The 18,159-nt window shown below is 38.5% G+C and overlaps 1 protein-coding gene across 2 annotated transcripts in view; it reads left to right on the top strand.

The window, feature by feature from the left end:
- Positions 1-15,470, top strand: part of GOLM1 (golgi membrane protein 1) — a 22,238-nt gene extending 6,768 nt beyond the window's left edge. The window contains exons 2-8 of one of the 2 annotated variants that reach the window (XM_017806102.1): positions 1,765-1,819; positions 2,849-2,951; positions 8,490-8,628; positions 10,938-11,067; positions 12,316-12,603; positions 14,674-14,787; positions 15,130-15,470. In XM_017806102.1, coding sequence (XP_017661591.1) covers positions 1,765-1,819; positions 2,849-2,951; positions 8,490-8,628; positions 10,938-11,067; positions 12,316-12,603; positions 14,674-14,787; positions 15,130-15,191 — 891 coding nt within the window. In that variant the 3' untranslated portion in view covers positions 15,192-15,470. The remainder of the gene's footprint in view (positions 1-1,764; positions 1,820-2,848; positions 2,952-8,489; positions 8,629-10,937; positions 11,068-12,315; positions 12,604-14,673; positions 14,788-15,129) is intronic. The other variant, XM_017806103.1, reaches the window with a different exon arrangement.
- Positions 15,471-18,159: the final 2,689 nt, after the last annotated feature.

The following is an 18,159-nucleotide window of genomic DNA, read 5'->3' as shown; positions in this document are numbered from 1 at the left end:
CTGGGTTATACATTTGGGTTTTGTGGGTTAAGACCAATTGTTTGTTTGTATGATTGTACTTACTGTATTATTTTAATAAATTGTTATTCTGACTTTATAATCTCTCCTTTGAGTTGGGTTCATTACCCCTGCTGGTTAACTCTTAAACCAGCACAGATACATTGTGGTAAGGAGTGGGGGGAAGCCTGAAAATTGGATTTTTTTAGATTTCTAATGTGGCTCAAACTGCCACAACCCTGAAGATGATAATCGTGGAACAACCTGGCTACATGGTTCATGCATTAACAAAACTTGGAATTCCATTGAAATATTAGCTTCCTTTCTCCAATAAACCATTGAAAGAAAATTCATTTTTTGTTTACCTATAGGAAAGGAGAGGGAGTTATATTAAACATATATGCTGTTATTAGTGTTACTTGGTTTTCATTTTCCTTTTTAACAAATGAGCAAGAGCTTTGCTCTTGAGTTTTCACAGTGGTTTTCACATACCAGCTGTACATACAGAATGGTGTGGAAATACTTCAGTAACAGGTAAATGACTACCTCTTTGAAAAGGGACTCTTTAAAGGGTCAACCAAAGACAAATCTGCTCTTCTGCTGGATGCTAGCCTGCCCACTCAGAGTGATTGAACGCTGCACTTCAGCTAATCAACTCTTATTACTGTAGTCTGTGTGAAAAAAAGGCACTGATGATGATGTCAGTGTTTCAGGGTGACTTGGGCAGACAGAATGGATGCTGCTGTTTCTTCGCAATTGGGTGGTGTGGACATATGTACACATCACTACTAGAGCAGAAACTTTGGGAAACTGGATACTTGGTATATCCTGATCTGGGACCCTTGAACACTGAGGTTTCCCAGGACAAGAATAATGAGGAAATAGGCACTGAATCCTAAGAAATATTCTCCTAAGACTGGACTGGATTGTTTCTGAAGAATAGGTGGGTTTCTTTCTTTTTGTAGTCTTAAGAACTCTTCTACACCACACTTGCTAAATGTTAAATATGAATTTGAGTTATCCTGGTATCTTGCTCACAGCAATTAATTTCATTTAGTCTTGATTTGGTTCTGTCAGTTTTCAGGTGTTGTGGGGCACGTGTGTATATGAAATGGTAGACGAAGGTTGATGAAAGAATGGACAAAACATTATCCTATGTTGAATACCTCTTCAGAATGAGAGAGAGAGAGCAAAATGAGGGAATGGAAGAAGACCACTCCAGCACAAAAGCAGTGGAGATGATAGTTAGAAAAGGGATACAATGCAAGGGCTTCACATTGCTTTTGTGAAGTTCCCTTATGCTCAATCATTAATGCTTTCATAGCTCATCTTTGCATGCCTGAATGCAGGTGTATTGATTCCTGAGTGAGAGGGTAATTGATAGTGAGCTGTACTATGCTGTATTCTTCTTCAAGAGATAAATACAGTAAATTTGACTGTGACGGCAGTCAATTAAAGTACAAGGAGATTAAAGTACAATAAAGCAGCAAGCAATTTTAGTATCTTTAACTTTTAAATCCTTCCTCTTTGCATCTGTGCAGTAGTACGTTCCCCGTGCCCCCTTAAGTGGGGAATCTGGGTTAAAATGAATGTTTGCTGTTTGCAATAGTAGATCTGTAAAACAGCTAAAAGTTTTTGTTTGACTGTAACACAGCACTTCACAAAAAACAGATCGTTACAAGTGCTTTGGTAGGTGTTGTTTATAATATTAATGGTAATACAAGTCCTTTGCAGTTAAAACACTGTTTTTTGTTTTGCTTCTTTCAGGCAGTACTGCTGAGAAACATCACAGTAAATGATCGACTGATTCAGAATCTACGAGGTATGTTGTAATATCCCTGTGCACCTCTCTCATGCTGTTTTTTAGGCCCTCTGTTTTTAAGCCTTGTATCTTTCTGGGGTCATCTGAGAATGCTGCCTTTCTTCAAGTCATGGGGATGGTGCAGGAGCTGTGATGACTTAGATACTTCTTCTGCATAGTTCCAGTTAAGTGAGAACCATAGTTCCAGTGTGAGAATAATCTACCTCAACGGTAGAAGGATTTGTCCATGTAGTACTTCTGACTCTTACTATATAAAATAATACAGAATAAACCTAGATTAATGTATTTATTCTCTATTCTACCTCTTGCAGCATATTCTTGCATTTTTCCCTAGATGTTGGGTCATGCATTTTAGCTCTGGAGGAATTCACAAACGCCTATATTAAATAAGAAAACTCAGTCTAATTCATTTCTATTCATGTTGGTGCTTCAGAGTTGTTACTAGCAATGTATTCCTCAGGAGGTCTGGGAAATGAATTCTAAGTCCTATAAACAAGTAAATATGTTGTGTGCCGCCTGCTGGTGCCCTCATGCAGAGCTTTCTATCAGGAAGAAAACTCTAAATTATAGGTGCCTCTGTTGTTTCTGTTTCTTATACAGGAACGTAGCTGTAAATTGCGTTATTATTTTGGGAAGCATTGTAAGCTTGTCTTTAGATGCCGATAAACATGAATACTGTTTCTTGCTGTGTTCTGATTGTGATTTCATAGACCTAAAGATTTTCTGGGCTGAAACCTAGCAGGGTTTGCAAATCAGAATATTCCTGATGAAGAAAAGTAGGTAAAAAGATATGTTACACTGGTTTTGCTAGTATATTTTGCTGAAAGGCTATTTTTGCCCAAACCTGAGAATCCTTGTTGAATAAATTCAACAATCATCTACGCATTTTTATGCAAAATGTAGTTAGCATGACAGATGAATTAATTTAGTGTGCTTTCTATTGATTTGTTGAGATTTCTGTTGTTGTATGTGTAGGTATATGTTTATTTGGGTGTATTTTACTATGTATTTTAATCCTGTTTTGATCAGAACACTTGAAAGAGTTACAGACAGAATATGGAAAGCTGCAGTTGGATGTTTATTGGTTTCAGAAGAACCAGACTAACCTTCAGAGGAAGTTCTCATATGACCTGTAAGTATGTGCTTTATAAAAGATGACTTCCCAAGTTGTAGGTGACTTGGTTATAAGAGTATTCTTGTGTTAGCTATAGTACTGTTGGTAAATGTACGTTTTTAAGGAGGAAGTAACATCTGACACATCTTCTAAAATTGCTCACAGTTGTGAGAAGAGTGTAAACCTTGCAATCTTGGAATCTCAGTATCCACAGGCTTCTCCCACACTTCTTGATGTTCCTTCTATTGCAGGAGGTCTAAGGTAGGAGTGTATAATCACCTAAGCGTTGGAGGGAAAACTAAAACATGAAGAGGCTAAACTCTGAAGAAGTTTTAATTCAGATAGGGGAGTACCTGATGAGAAGCTGTACTTCACTGAGCTGCCGGAGATCTTGGGATATTTCTGGCACCATACTGATCAGACCATGTATTCTACATTACAGTTCATAGCTAGTCACATGTTTTTCTTGAGACATCCCACTGAATTATAAAGCATGGATAACTGAAAAAAAAGCACTTACCAGTATCCTTACCCTAAATACACATTTCCGGTATTTCTATGAATTTCTCCTGGGTTCTTTCTGTTCAATAATATTCTTGTTCCCTCTGCCTGCCTTCACATTCTATTGTATCTCTCCTCTGGTGTATAGACAAAAAAAGCAATAGAATTTGCTGTTTGCCTGTTCTCATAATGATTTTCCATCACGAATATAACTGTTTTAGTGATAGGTATTTTTCCGTTGTTTAGCCAGATTTTGTAGGAATTATGACTAAAAGCTGAACATGGCAATCAAAGAACTTGAATTCTGCAGGCTAAACTTGAAGTACCTATTTTCTTCCTTTTTTTTCCCCACCTTAGAATGAAGGATTATTATTACTTCTTTTGCAATACTTACTGATTACCAGTTGGTTGTGACTATTTTTTTTTTTTGGTTATTACTCATTTAATAATGATGACCCAGATCGATTGTATTAGCAGAGTTGTAATTTAAGACTTCTAACAGACAAGTAGAAGGAAGTTGGAAACTTCAGTCTGTACCAACTTTTCATTAAGCCACATTGCCTGTGTGTCTGTTAAGGTGCTTTTTCCTCTCTACACCTGTTGCGTACCACACTTGTTAAGCACCATCTATTTGCTGTTTAGTTAAATGGCAGACCTGGGACTCATGGAACCTCAGGTGCTAATCAGTGAATCTGTTTGCTGGTGTCTTCCTTTTAAGTCTGAGATCAGCAAGAATGAATGGATCCTTAGGTACCTGTATGTGCTGTACAGTCATGCTCCACATGACAGGTACATCTATGAAGCAATGGATTGATAACATGTGCAGAGAAGTGATACAAAGCAACTGTAGTGAGTCTGACTTCTGAAAACTCGTTTATTACCCGTATCTGGTGAAATGTTTTCATTGGTGAAATGTGTTCAGCTCTGTTGAGGAAGTCACTGACAGAGCATCCCTGCTTGTGGTAGTATACTAAAGGGAATCCCTCTTCATTTAATGGAAGGTCAGGGCTGGCTCAGGGTGAAAAGCTAAGCATGTTACAGTGGTAAAGATGAGTTTGATTTTGTCAGGGTAGGTGTAGAGACAGACGTGATAAATCAGCCATGTGGGAGCTGCACAGGGACTCAGCTAGCTGCCTCCAGTTGGTCCTGAGGCAGGTGCACCATTTCCTGCAGTGTCTCCATGGGAGTCCATAAAGGCAGTTATCTTAGTCAAAGAGCTATGCTTTCTTCACTAGCTTTGCTGAATAATACCTAAATGTTTGTTTTCTGTTTCTAGATGTTTGTTGTAACTATACAAGTGAGGAAAATAAACTTCGCACTCAAATTTTTGTGAAGTAATTTATAGCTTGGGTACTGTGCAGCATTCACACAGTTCTGTTAGGAACATATATAAATGTATTTTTAAGATGTTACTTGTTGTGTGCCTTTAGGGAGGATGTTGGAACATTAATATTTCATTGTTGTGTTTACTAGAATAAATAACTTTACATTGTGTTCTGGTAGTTGTAGAAATGGATATTCGATTGTACTTCGTTACTTATGTTCTTCTTTGCTAAATGCTCACTTAATGCTGTCACTTTAAATGCTTAGAAACAAGCTTTTCCCAATGCAATTATGGGCCTAGAAAAATAAAAATTATTAGATTCCAAACGTTAGTTTTAATCTGTCTGCCTTCCTCCTGTCAGCATTAGAAATAAACCGATATGTTGCCTCTCTGTTCATCTGCCTTGCCAGGAGTGGGCATTAGACCTGATTATGTGCTTCTTTTACCTGGATTTGTACGGATGAAGGTTTTGCACCGTATGTATCAAGTACAGTTTACCCAGTGCAAAAGTGAAGAGAGTATTATTTGTATAATTGAAAGTGTTATAAAAAGATGACAGAAGTCAAATGCCTTTTTTTAACTGTACACATTGTGGATCACTCTTTTTAAACATTCAGATACTACTCTGTAGAAGGTAGTGGTAAAAACAGTTGTACATGTGGAATGCATAGGAACAAAGTCTATGAACTTAGAAAAAAAAATCATTGTTTTTTCTTGTACCCAAGTCTTGAAGTTTCATCTTAGCATTTTTTTTTTTGGGCAAGCTTAGTGTTTTCCATAAAGAAGTCAGCAGGAGCTATGTGAACTTACTGGTGTTACGTGCAAAAGGAGTGCACTTTCCTCAGCAGTCAACTTCATGGGATAGCCTTGGTGCACACTGTGCCAAGTGCTGTCTGCTCATGGTAGAGCTTCTTCAGCAAAGGCTGACTGCCACATTAACCCTTCTCTCCTGCAGCACCCAGAAAGAAACACTGGACTGATCTTTTAAATACATTTCAATATTCAGATGCATTTTGATTCCCAAGAGCTTTGTTTTTTATGTAATTACTTCTTTGGAAATTTTGCTACGTGTAATTAGTTTGGTATTTGCAGACCTGACAAGTGCAAGAGTGTGAGTGCATGAGCAATCTTTCTTGGCAGGTCTGAAAGGAGCTAATGATATATGCTCCTAAAGAACAAAGGTACTCTGTTTCTCATGCTGGGGTTTGGCAAATCCAGCAGACCAGAAGGGGAGAGGCTGCACATCTGTCCCCGTGCATGCAGAGCACATCTGTACACGCCAGGTACGCAGATTAACACAGACACATGAAGTATGAGCACAGACAACACCAGTAGCTGCATCCCTCTCCCCTGAGAGTGGCTGTCCACTAGTGCAAAATGTGCTGTGGGGATGGTCTGGTCAGGCTGTCAGATCTGAGTCTGTAGTTTAGGCTGTCTCCACCTTTGTGCCTCTGTGCTCCTTTGAGCTTGTGGAGGTGGGTCTTGAATGGGCTGATGTCTCCTGTAATAGTCCTGGGAGCAGCTGGGGAGGGTATTACTTGGGCTCCTTTCTGTGTGTGCAGGTGATCTCTTTCGCCCAGAAATTTACTCTGTGTAATCTTGTGAGGGAGAAAACATGCCACAGAGACTGAATTTAAGAGCATTGGTTTTGCACATTTGAAATATGTCATGTTGATCGGATGAGACAGGAAACTAGTGCTGCCCCTGTACTACAGTTGTTTTTGTATGCACGAGTAGAGTATTCACATCTCCAGAAATCCCTTTTAAAAGAAGTGATTTCTGTTGCACATAATAGATTTTAAACAGTGAGTATTTGTCACAGATGTTAAATGAACTTCATTTTCATTTGCAATATGGGATGAAAGAGCATTTGTGGAAGGCTGCATTATCGCCAACTTTAGGTTGTCTGTATAGTGCATCTTTCTTAAGCTTGCAAAGAGGTACAGATAATTCTGATGTCCTTTAATTTCCTAGAAATTAATGAACGTGTGCATAACTCAAGCCTATGTTGTTTTATTGTCTCTGATGTTCACCAACTTGGGAAGCACTGCTTATTTCGGTGATTCTTCTTTGTATTAGCATTAGCAAAATCAAACTTTTGAACAATGGCTAGTGAAGAAGAGATGGTAATAAGGGTAATTAATTCGTCAGTTCATAGTGTAGCCATCTGCTACTGTTCTTCCTTTCTGGGTGTGAACTACAGAACGGATCTTTAAAAATGAGTGCACGTACCCTGAGAATTCCTTTGGATTAGTTAGTAGCTTATTTGCAGCTTGAGAAACTGGAATGTGCCCGTCTGAGCTAGCTGCTGCTACACTGGGGGTATTAACACTTACAATAACACTGGTCAGAGCCAGAATCAGAAGACATTTACCCGCCTTCTGTCCAAGTGAAAGGGAGAAGAAACTTGCAGTGTGTTGACTGTGGTGTTGTACAAAGGATGTTGAGAGAGATTTTGGATGCAGAAAGATGTGTTTGTAGGGTCTTAAGCTGACATAGTTACTTTTGAGTGGAAAAAACAAAGGAGAGAGAGAAAGGAAAAAAGGTTTAAACCCTGCAACGAACTCTTTTGCTGCTACGACCAGTGGGGAAAAGAAACAGTGTGGTCCCCAGCCAAAACTCTTGATCAGGTAGGCTTTCCAGGGCAGTGGGTACTGACAATGATGGTGCTTTTTTGCCACATTTGCCTCTAATGTGATGCACTTCTCAGTGGGATCCACTTGATCACAGTACTGCTCGTTCCTGTTTGCAGTGGGATCAAAGCATAGTTGGGGTCATATGATGGCTAGTTTATAAACCTTCTGTTTGTGTGTTACAGGGTAATACTTATCTGCTTTGTTACTCACTAGGTCTTGGTCTTGTTCTTCCTCTGATATAAATGGAAAGTTACAAGTTATGAAGAGAGCGGGGGAGAAAGGGTGATCTTGCTCCAATTGCAGCACTTCCCCTGAGACACTGACATAGATGACACTCCTGGGCTTTGCACAGAATCTCCAGCACAACCACAGCAAGGGAAAAGACTGCCCTGGCAGCTTTAGGAAAAACACTGCAGTAACAGCCCAAGACTTACTTTGGAGTTATGGAGCTGTAAGGGAAGGGCAGGATGCAGAAATGCAAACAGAAGACCCCTGCTGTCACAAAGGTTAAGATTTTAATGGCACTGTGTAAATATTAAAAGTATGTAAAAGATACACTGTGCTTGCATCTTTGAGGAATATCCTTTTGGAACTTGTATTAGCTACTGATGAACTCCATTTCTGTAATGTATGTCTTGCAGTGCTGCACTTTGCTGAAATATTGAGAAAGGGTGTTCAGTTTGCTAACAGTAGATCAACAACCTGTTTTTTATTTCAATTAGTACTTCGCTATTTCCTCTTCTTGGCTAAAATCAAAGTATGAATTTCTGTTATCATACTAGAAATGCTTCAAGGATCAAAATTACTTTAACTTACCTGAAATTGAGTGGTTCATGGAAGACACACACACACAAAAAAATCATGTAGCTTGTTGAGCTGGTCAGACAAAAGCCGTTTAAATTAATTTCTCCCAATAGAACTTGAGTTTGTCCTTAGGACTTAGGTTAACACTTTTCCCTACTGACTTCTCAAATGTAAGCCTAGATAATAGAACTAAGGAAATAATAACATGTTTAAAAAAATATATAATTTTACAAAAGAACATTTCAGAAGAGTGTGGATGAAAGTTAACTGTCTTATTCATGTTTTCTGCAGGTCACAGTGCATCAACCAGATGAAAGAATTAAAAGAACAATGTGAAGAAAGGATAGATGAACTTACAAAAAAGGATAGTGATGTACCACAAATCAAAGAAAACAAAGAATTATCAGAAGATTCAAAAAAATATAGCCAGGTATTGTTTGGATAATTTCTTGAAAAATTTTTTTTTTTGCAATTCTTAAGTATTTTTCCACCTTTCTGCTGTCTCCAACTAACATTAGCCCAGCTCATTAAGTTTTGCTCTGCTTCAACATTTGTTAAATCTTCATGATCTATTGGAAATAGTGTGATTCCAAGGACAGCCCTTTAGTGAAGAAATTTTTCCTCATATCCAATCTGAACTTCCTCTGGTGCAACTTGGGGCCATTTCCTGTGGTCCTGTCACTTGTTGCCTGGGAGAAGAAGCCACCCCCCACCTTGGTGCAGCCTCCTTTCAGGGAGTTGTAGAAAGTGATGATGGAAGTGCAGCAACGAGCTGATATAGTTGGGAGAGCATCAGATTCCCATGACCATGGAAGTAAGCAGATATCAGTTTGGAGCAATCAACTGTGGCTTCTTTGTCCCACTGAAGTTACTGATGCAGAGCTGCCAGGCAGGTAACCTCAAGCAAGCCTCATCATATCTAAGCTTAACTTTTCTTTTTCTTTCTTTTTCCTCTCAAGTCTTTCTCTCTGATCATTCTCATAAATTCCTCTACAAACAGCTCCACTCTGCTCTTTCCCTGCTGGCCCTGGCTTTGCACCCTCATTTGGTGTTTTCTGAGATGACATTAGGGGGAAGAATAACCCTGTATGTCAGCGCAGGTGGGGTCCTGACTGCTTGAGCAGTGACTGTGAAGGGGGGAGCCTGGGTGCTACAAGGGATGCCACATGAGCCAGTGGTGCAAGGTCAACTGTGTATGGGGTTGCATTAGGAGTACCATGGCCACCCCATCTTTTTAAATCTCTTCAACCTCCATTCAGCCCTAGAAATGTGCTGTGCTGTAGCTGGACAATCACCATTCTCTACAGGCAGCTCCAGGTTCCCTTCATAGAGGATGGGTGTTTTCAAAGCCCTGGGTACATCCCTCAGTTCATCTTTCATTTTCACCAGGAACTAATGGTGAATTGTTAGTCAAATCCTGTGTTTCTCAAGAGGTCTGAGCTTTTCAGTCCTGAACACATGGAGGAAACGAAATTCAGTGCTGCAGTTTCTCAAGCCTCTTTGGAGGAATTGCTCAGGCTGAAAGTGATGCACTGGGGAGATCCTGTTTTATTACAGAGATCCCTCTGAGCCAGTGTTAGACACACAACAGAGCATCAGGGTAGGAGGTGACAGAAGGATGGTGCATGACTCAAATGTAGTGAAGCAAATGCAAAAATTTAATAATTAATAAAAAACTTAATAACCATTAATGACAACAACCAAAGCAATAATGATAATTATAATGATATTGAAACAAACAAATTTAATACAAACAAACAAACTCCCCTCCCTCGGCCCCCTACCAAAATACTTAATTCAGATAATCTGGGAGTCATTTATGGAGAGAGGTGGTAATCTTATTGCTGTGAAAACATATGGGACTCACTTTCTTAATGGCATCGTCAAGCTCCCTGTTCCCTATGCTGTAGATAAGGGGATCCACTGATGAAGACACCACCAAGCACAGGACTGTCAAACACGAGATCTAGGGGATGGGGAGGAGATGGAAGGGGGCCTCAGGTATGCAAACAGGCCACCACTGACATACAGGGAGACCATGGCCATGTGAGGAAGGCCAATGCCAATGTGAGTAAAAGCAGTACATGGAATTTTAATTGCTAAATTGGAAGATCTTCAAGATCATGTATATGTTAGCCTTAATCTTTAAGTGGGTCAGATGCTGAGAGCAGTCTACTGCCAGAACTTAATACATTCTTAAGTAAGCTCTATCATATTAAACAGATACTATTGTCTAGTTGGTAATTTATGTTTTCTTTTCTTAATCCTGCATTCAGCATAGTTACGGACCAGTTCCCATACAAGCCTTACGTAACTGAAGTCTTATTATGTCCAAACACAGTTTTCCTGCCCAACAGATTACTAATAGTAGTTAATGCCATCTGTTTTTTTGCTCTGCTGACCCTGAGGCAGTAGCAGGGTAACAGTGGATAAATGTGGGGTGTTACAGTTCTGTGACACTCAGAGAATAATCGACAGCAGTGAGCTCATTCTTACCCGCAGTTAAAGAAGGTCTGTTAAAATTCTCCTGATGTGTCATGCTGTTACATAGAAACATTACTGCATATTCAAAATTGTATGGTACTTCCATCACCAATAAAAAATTTCAGTGCAAATATTTCCAAGTGTGTTGGGATTTTTTTTCCCCCTACTGAATTCTTACCTCTGTTCCATTTCCCTTTCCAAATCCAGGAGCAGTTACGTAGACCAATGCTTATCTTGTGTGCATTCACTTTATAGGTCAATATTCAACTGCCAGCCTTGAAGCAAACTGAGTTCAAGCACATTGACTTGGAACAGCAGAAACCCACTGAAGATGTACCTAAAGCAGTACCTACACTAAGACAGACAGACTTGATGAAGGCTAAAGGTGAGATGGAAATCACTGTCTTACTAACAACTGATTAAGAACAGTTGTAATTTAATTGAACATTTAAAAACATTTTTGTACACAAGATCAAGATGGAAAAAAGTGACACCAAGAGTCTGAACTTCAGGTAGTTTTCCAGCCTTGGAGAGGCATTACTGAAGCATTTTTATTGCTGGCATTTCTACTGGTTCAGTTTTGTTGTAATTGACATGTTGCATATGAAGGAAAATACAAATATTTACAATTCTGGAGTCATATTTCTCATTTAATGTGGAGAAAATACCCTACACTTTTGGAAGGCGTGATTTTCAAGCACACTTAAAATCTGCCTGCTTAGAAAGTTTGACACATCCAGCCTGCTACTCCTCCCTAAGGAATAGCTGAAAGTTAGGCTTAAAACAAACACACATACATGCTTCCCACTTGTCACTGAGCAAAATGCAAGTAAGAACAATAATACAGAGATCTGACTAGTTAACATAATGGTTTAGTTAATGGTTTAGTGATTGCTTTTGGTACTAAATTTCAGAAACTGTTAATTTGAGTGGACCTTGTGTGTCCATCTTGCACAGTAGTGTGATAGAATTTCGATTCCCTATTTAGTAATTCTTATATGCTATCTTAAATTACAATCTTGTCCACATGCAACTCTCATTTTAGAGAGCTAGCAATTGAAGACAACATCTACATATAGTTTATTTGGGCAAATTTTATCTTTTTTAGTTACAAATGCAGATATACGGGAAAAAAGTTAATGTCTGCCAAAAATGATAGCACTCCTGTACTTCCTCTTCATATTTAAAAATAAGAACAGCCGTGGTTTACCTGCAAAGCTGCCTATGTGACTGCTTTGTCCTGAGCTACTTTTAAATACAGAATCAGTTTTATTGTTTGTAACAAAATGTAATACACAGAAACCTGATGTTTATATAGCACACCGCAATTTTTATTTAAATTGCTTTATTTCATTTGCCCGAGTTATTAACCACACACCCCAAAATTTTACAGGATGTAGAAGCATGAATCTGATGATGGTAAACAAAGTCTCCTCCTTTAGCTGTTCCCAGTAGGAAAAACATGAATTATCTTCTTTTTATCTTTGGAACTGAGGTGGTTGAAAGATATTATTTCAGAGGAAAAACAAGAATTGAATGAGAAATATAAAGCATTATTTATTAAAGGTTTTTAACTTGTGCCATGACTGAAAGGCATATATTTTTTCACTCAGAATAATTTTTATTGTTTCAGAAAGAATAGATGGCCCAGCTGACATCAGAAAACAGGAGCCTAAGGCAGAAGAGGAGCAGCTTTTTAGTCAGTTGAAAAACCCACAAGATCCCCTCAAGGCTGCTGCAGGTCACAAGGAGATGCTACCTGAATCAGAGAAGGAGCCAAATCCATCTGGAAATGAAAAACATGTAGCTGGGCAAGATGTGTTACAGCCAGCACCAGAGCAGGCTGCCAGTGAGGAAGTTGAGAGGGAACAGCTCCTAAACTACGATGCTAAGCAGGACGACTTGTCCCTGGGAAAGGCTGGTTCGTAGCATGTTAAGAACAGTATTGTTAAGAACAGTAAAGAAATGAAACTGTGGAATAGGCATGATTTCTGCAACAGCAGTGGCAGCTGTCCAGATTTGAGTACAAGTTTTCACTAAGGTCGGTGTGATATGGGAAAGGTGTCAGTCACCAGCAGTCTTCTGCAGTCCATGGGTAAAGATGGAGGCTTCTGTTTGTGCAACATGGAGCTACCAGGCTGGGTTCCACAGCAGCCTTACTGTCTTTCTCTCCGTTAGACTGTACAAGGCATTTGGGGAAATTAGCCCCAAAATGTTTTGGTACTGGGGCTTTTTAAGAATAGGATGCATTTGAAAAGGATGAGATGTTAACCCTTCAAGCACTGATGGATGAGTAGAGAGTTACTTATGCATGGATGTTTTGCAGTTAGCATTACCATTGACACTGTAAAAAGACTAGCTGTCAGTATTTAAAAATAAGATACGACTAAAACTCTTATGACTTCAGGTATCTGAAGTTTATTATTGTGAGTCTGCAAAAACATGGATCAGATGTTGTACAGGTGCTGGTTTCTGGCATCTACCATGTGGCCTTGAATCACATCTCCATGGCACGGAGCAGCAGAGTATTGATGTATCTAAACCCGACCAGTATCTAGACATCCCTCTGTCTATTTCTAGAGGGATTTGGTCTCAGGTGGACTCAGTAGCCCAGAGTAATCAAAAGACAAAACCTTATGGCAGTCAGAGCAGGAATTGATGGCCACAAAAAATGCTGTGTATGGTTTTCTAGTAAAGACATTCTTAGAATCATGAGTTATGAGTTGTCTGAGTGTTAACATTGTTGCTAACTTGGCAGGGATAAATAATCCCTGATAAACTAACAGCATTGATAAACTAGTATTTTTCCAACTCCAAAAAGATGCTGGCCAGAGCAGGCTGCACCCCAAAGAGATGTAATTAAAAGTTACCTAAAATGCTGCCATTTTAACAGAAATAAATAGCAAAAAGATTAGGTTAAAAAAATCATCCAACAATTAGAGCAAAGAAAAGCTCTGCCATGCCGCCTGTGAAAAGTCTGCATTTCTGTGAGCAAAAAAGACTAAAAATACCATAATTACTGCACAGGTTCCTTGCAGCCAAAGGAGCCCTAAGGTAGAAATACTTGTTTCATATTCTCTGCGCATTCTCTGTCTTTCAGGAAGAACTGCTTCTGAAAGTTAGACAGCTTTAGGTCTGTAACTATAAAAATCTATTTGATGTGGTGGTCTGAATATGGACAACATAAGGCTTAAAGCTTAAATTTTCAAGCCTGTTTCTAAGCCACTTACTAACTGGAGGGCTTGGCTTAAGAATATTTTGAAGCAGAAGCTCTAATCTATCTTGAGTGGAGTATGTTTATACCTCTTGTGGGATATGCTTATACCTCTCTGCTGTTATGTTTTTTTCTGGCTGACTATTTGAAAAATAAGGACAGTCATTTGGCAGTCAGAAATAATGTTTCCATTTACTTTTGAGCTCTCTATCTAAAGAAATCTTAAGATAGTCAATAAAAGTTGCTTGAGATGAGTTAATGACTGAGTGAAGAAAATCTCTTCTAGGAAAGTACTTTTGTGTCAGGTTAGCACATCAAACTACTCTCTTTTTTATGCTATATTCACAGCTTTTCCCTTGCGGGACAAATTAAAACAAGAAGGGCAGAAGCTGAGACGTTTTGGTGGTAGTGGCAATACATTTAAAAGCAATATCACAGTCAAGTTTTCAGCATTGGCTTCAGCTTTTGCTCTTCCTTAGGCTGCCCTTTAATGTATTCTGAAATTGTTCAATGCTTTTTCTTTCTGTCCATCTGCGTGTTGGCTGAATTTTATCGCACTTTCCAAATCCCAAAAGATTCTGGCTTTTATCTGGTTCTTTAGGCAAGATTTACAGCAAAAGTTGCTCTGAAATTTAACATTCAAAATGAAAAATAATATGAAAACCTACTCTGAACAGCAATTCATTCAGCAGCAAAGTAAGATGATTACAGTCGCTGTTTCTCTGTGCAATGACCCTATGGTATAGCATAAAACTACTTCATTTTAAATCTTTTCAGAAAAACAGGAACATGAAGCAATGAACCAGGACAAGGATGTTGATTACAATTTAGATGAGAATGAAGCTGAATCAGAAACAGACAAGCAAGCAGCACTTGCAGGGATTGAAAATGGTAAAAAAGGGAAAAAAAAACATTTAAAGCCAAATACCATGTGCTGAAAATTTTAAGATGGTATTTTGCGTGGTATTCTGTAGTAAGATATACCGAGCTAATTTCTGTTTTCTCTTTGAGCTTTCCCTCATGTTGATAGTGTGATTTATTTTCTGTATAGCATCACTGAAGCTACTCTTTAATGGGGGGCATGAGGTTGTGGTATCTGTAACTTTACTATACAGTATTTAATAGTCTTTACAAAATTTCTCCTGTAGTTTTCTACATAGAAGAACTTTCTTTATGAAAAACTATCACTTCTGCCGGTTTAAGAGATTTCTTTACCTTTTTTATCCTCATTAGTTCAAAACCCTGAAGATATGAAGAACCACTTATCTGACCACGGTGAAGGAGAACAGTTGTGAACAAAGGAGGTTCATGATGCAACTTAAGTCACCTCTTCATCTATATGCAGCAATGATGAGAGCAAAGTGATCTGAGAATGTTTTGATTACCTTCTCGAGGCTTGAATAACGGCCCAAATGAAGTAGTATCTTCCTGTGAAGTTTTGGTACTGTTTCAGTGGGGAAAAAAGCAATCTGAAATCTCTGGAGGCTTGTTAAAGCAGTTGACGTCTGCACTGACTCTCCTTCCTACTGATTATAAAACTGAAATCAGCAAGCAATAAATGTAGTAACTTTGAAGTTGGCTATAGTCATACTACAGTAATGGTATATGTGGAGTGTTGGTACATGAGCAACAGTCCTCTGCCAAGGATGGATTTCTCCCCTGAGCAATGCACAACAGAGAAATACCCAGCCTAGTTTTAAGAACTTAAGAGGAGCTAAGCCACCGAACATGGGAAGGATGAAAAACAGTCCATGCTGCAATCTACCCTTGTGCCTATTCTGGCACTTTTTTACTGCAACATAAATATACAGAAATGATATATTTCACCTGGGCCTTCTGAATTAAGTTTCTAGTTTACACTGTCTGGGTGAGTTCTTAGCTTCAAGGTTAAAAAAAAATAATCAAAACAATTCTGATAATAGTGCCTTCTTTTTAAGAGATTAGGCAGGAAGATTTTTCTGAAAGCTTTGTTGGACTCTTGTTCACAAGTTCAGTAATACAGTATGATTCAGTTACCACTACCTTGCATAAGTTTAGCATAAAAATTCAAACTCACAAACTTTTTGTGACAGAAGCCCTCTGAAATGGTGTGCTACCCTTTAGTCCACCCAACCACTATCTTCTGCTAAAATGTAGGAAGGCAAACACTTGCTTTGTAGAACAGCAATCATCTCAGGTGTTCAATGTGAATATTCCTCTCTGCTGGACTTTTGAAGGAGGTAAACCAGACTAAGCATTTAGAAGATATGGCAGTGACTCCTACAGGTGAAGCTGTAGTCGTTGTAAAGTCCTGTGTTTATCACAATCTATCATCTTGTTAATTTTCTGTAGTCTTGTCTTTTCTGTAACTTGTTCAATGTAAACTAGAAGCTAGTTTACTTGCAGTAACCTAGAAATATCCTCTACTTACCACTAGGGCACCCTTTATTGCAGTCTAACCTCCATGTCTGTAGCCAGCTGTTTTGCAGAATTTTTATTTTTGTGTCTGTTCCCAAGGCTGACATCTGTGTTTAGAGCAATCTTTGTGAGTATGAACCAACCTCTGTTTAGACAGCAGACAGCTGTGCCTAACTTGCCAACGAGCAATTCCATTTAAGAAAATATAAATTTGTCTTTACTTTCCCTTTCATTTTGTAACTAACTCCTTTTGTGATGTGTCACTCCTCAGTGTACTACTTTACAACTCCTGAACCTTAAGATACCTAAATATGCAAGTGGAAGGTTGGCTTTTTTGTGTATGAAAAAAGTGTTAGTTCTCATCAAGTGAAGGTCAGAGCTTAAGTCAAATGCTGCCTATTAACCCCAAACACAGAAACACTTTTACTAATAGTTTTTCACCATCTAAGTCAGACAGGTCTAGGCCACTACAGTCAACACAGCAGGGAAAAACAAATGCTTGTAAGCAGAAGAGAAGAGGTATGAGCATCTGTTCTGGTATTGGGAAACTTGGATTACTGGCTTTTTTTTTTTTTTTTTTCCAAATAATGGCATGTTTAACATCAAAATGTTTACCCATATTCTGGATGATAAAATTATTTACCCATCTTCTCAGCTTTTTCATAGGACTTTATCTGTAAACAGTTATGCCTCTCAGATTAAGTTGATCAGGAATTTAATATTGATTGCTGAAGAGCATATGTTCTACGAGTATAAAATACACAGTGAAACGCTGTATTCAAGTTGAATTAATAGCTTTACCATTATCAAGTTAAGAATCCCAAAGAAAAACTACTTAGAGTAATTAGTATATTGCCAGAGAGTTCTTTTTTAAAACTGTTTTGGCTGTATTTCTGTACATCTTTGGGTTTCTCTGAGCCACCTGGACACTGTCCTCCATAAACAAGACCATCTTTGTACAAGGCACACTTATAAACCTCTGAAAACCTGCATAAAAGCAATGTTCAAAAGCATGAAGGACTACAATTTTATTTGCAATGGCTTCAAGTGCTATGGGAATATAACTAGGGTGATATTACTTCTTTTCTGTGATCATCTTGGCATTAAATTAACACATCCTTGATTTTTTTTTTTCTTAACTAAGCCTGAGCCCTTTTAAGTAAACATTTTAAAATCAAAATAATCTTGTCTAGTGAGTATTTGCCTTATTCTGTACAGTTCATCCACTTCTAATTTTAGTGAAAATGGGAAAGATGATTGTTACTCTTTTCTTAGTTCCATACGTGATGTAGTTCTCCTTTACTGGCTGGTTGCTTTGGAGAAATATCAAAAGCTGTCCTTGAGCTACTGTCATGTAGTTCAAGATTTTAACGACAAGAAAAATTTTTGTGATGGCCAGATGAATTCTCAGTGCTATTTTACATCTACATATTTTAAGCTTTGTATTCCTTTGGCAGCTACACGGAAGTATTCACGTATCTTAACCATGATGATAAGCAGACAAGTAATGTGATATGCAATCTCCTCAGCAGAAAAATTGGGAAAATCATGTCTTCAGGGCAGTACTTCTGCTTATTTCAAGAAGCTGCAAATTGCTGGCAGAGAAGTGGGTGTTCCACTTCAGAGGTTCCTCATTCTTTTTAAGCTCTGCCTCAGCAGTGCTGCTGCTCAGGATATGCAGCTGCAGTGATATTACTCTACAGTAAAATTAGGTGATAGAGCAAACACAGAAAAGGGTCTTGCATGGTCAAGAAAGAATTAAAAGCTCAGCCCTACAGAGGAAGTAATTTTACACCAAAATAAGAATTGTCCTGTCCAACAAAGGATTTGCTTATATAGCCTAAGTATGGTTTGGCCTTTAGTAGG

The sequence above is a fragment of the Lepidothrix coronata genome, unplaced genomic scaffold (genome assembly GCF_001604755.1).
Source record: "Lepidothrix coronata isolate B3197 unplaced genomic scaffold, Lepidothrix_coronata-1.0 Scaffold14, whole genome shotgun sequence".
Classification (NCBI taxonomy): Eukaryota; Metazoa; Chordata; class Aves; order Passeriformes; family Pipridae; genus Lepidothrix; species Lepidothrix coronata.
The sequence above is the reverse complement of the archived record's forward strand: the minus strand, read 5'-3'. Positions and strand labels throughout refer to the sequence as shown.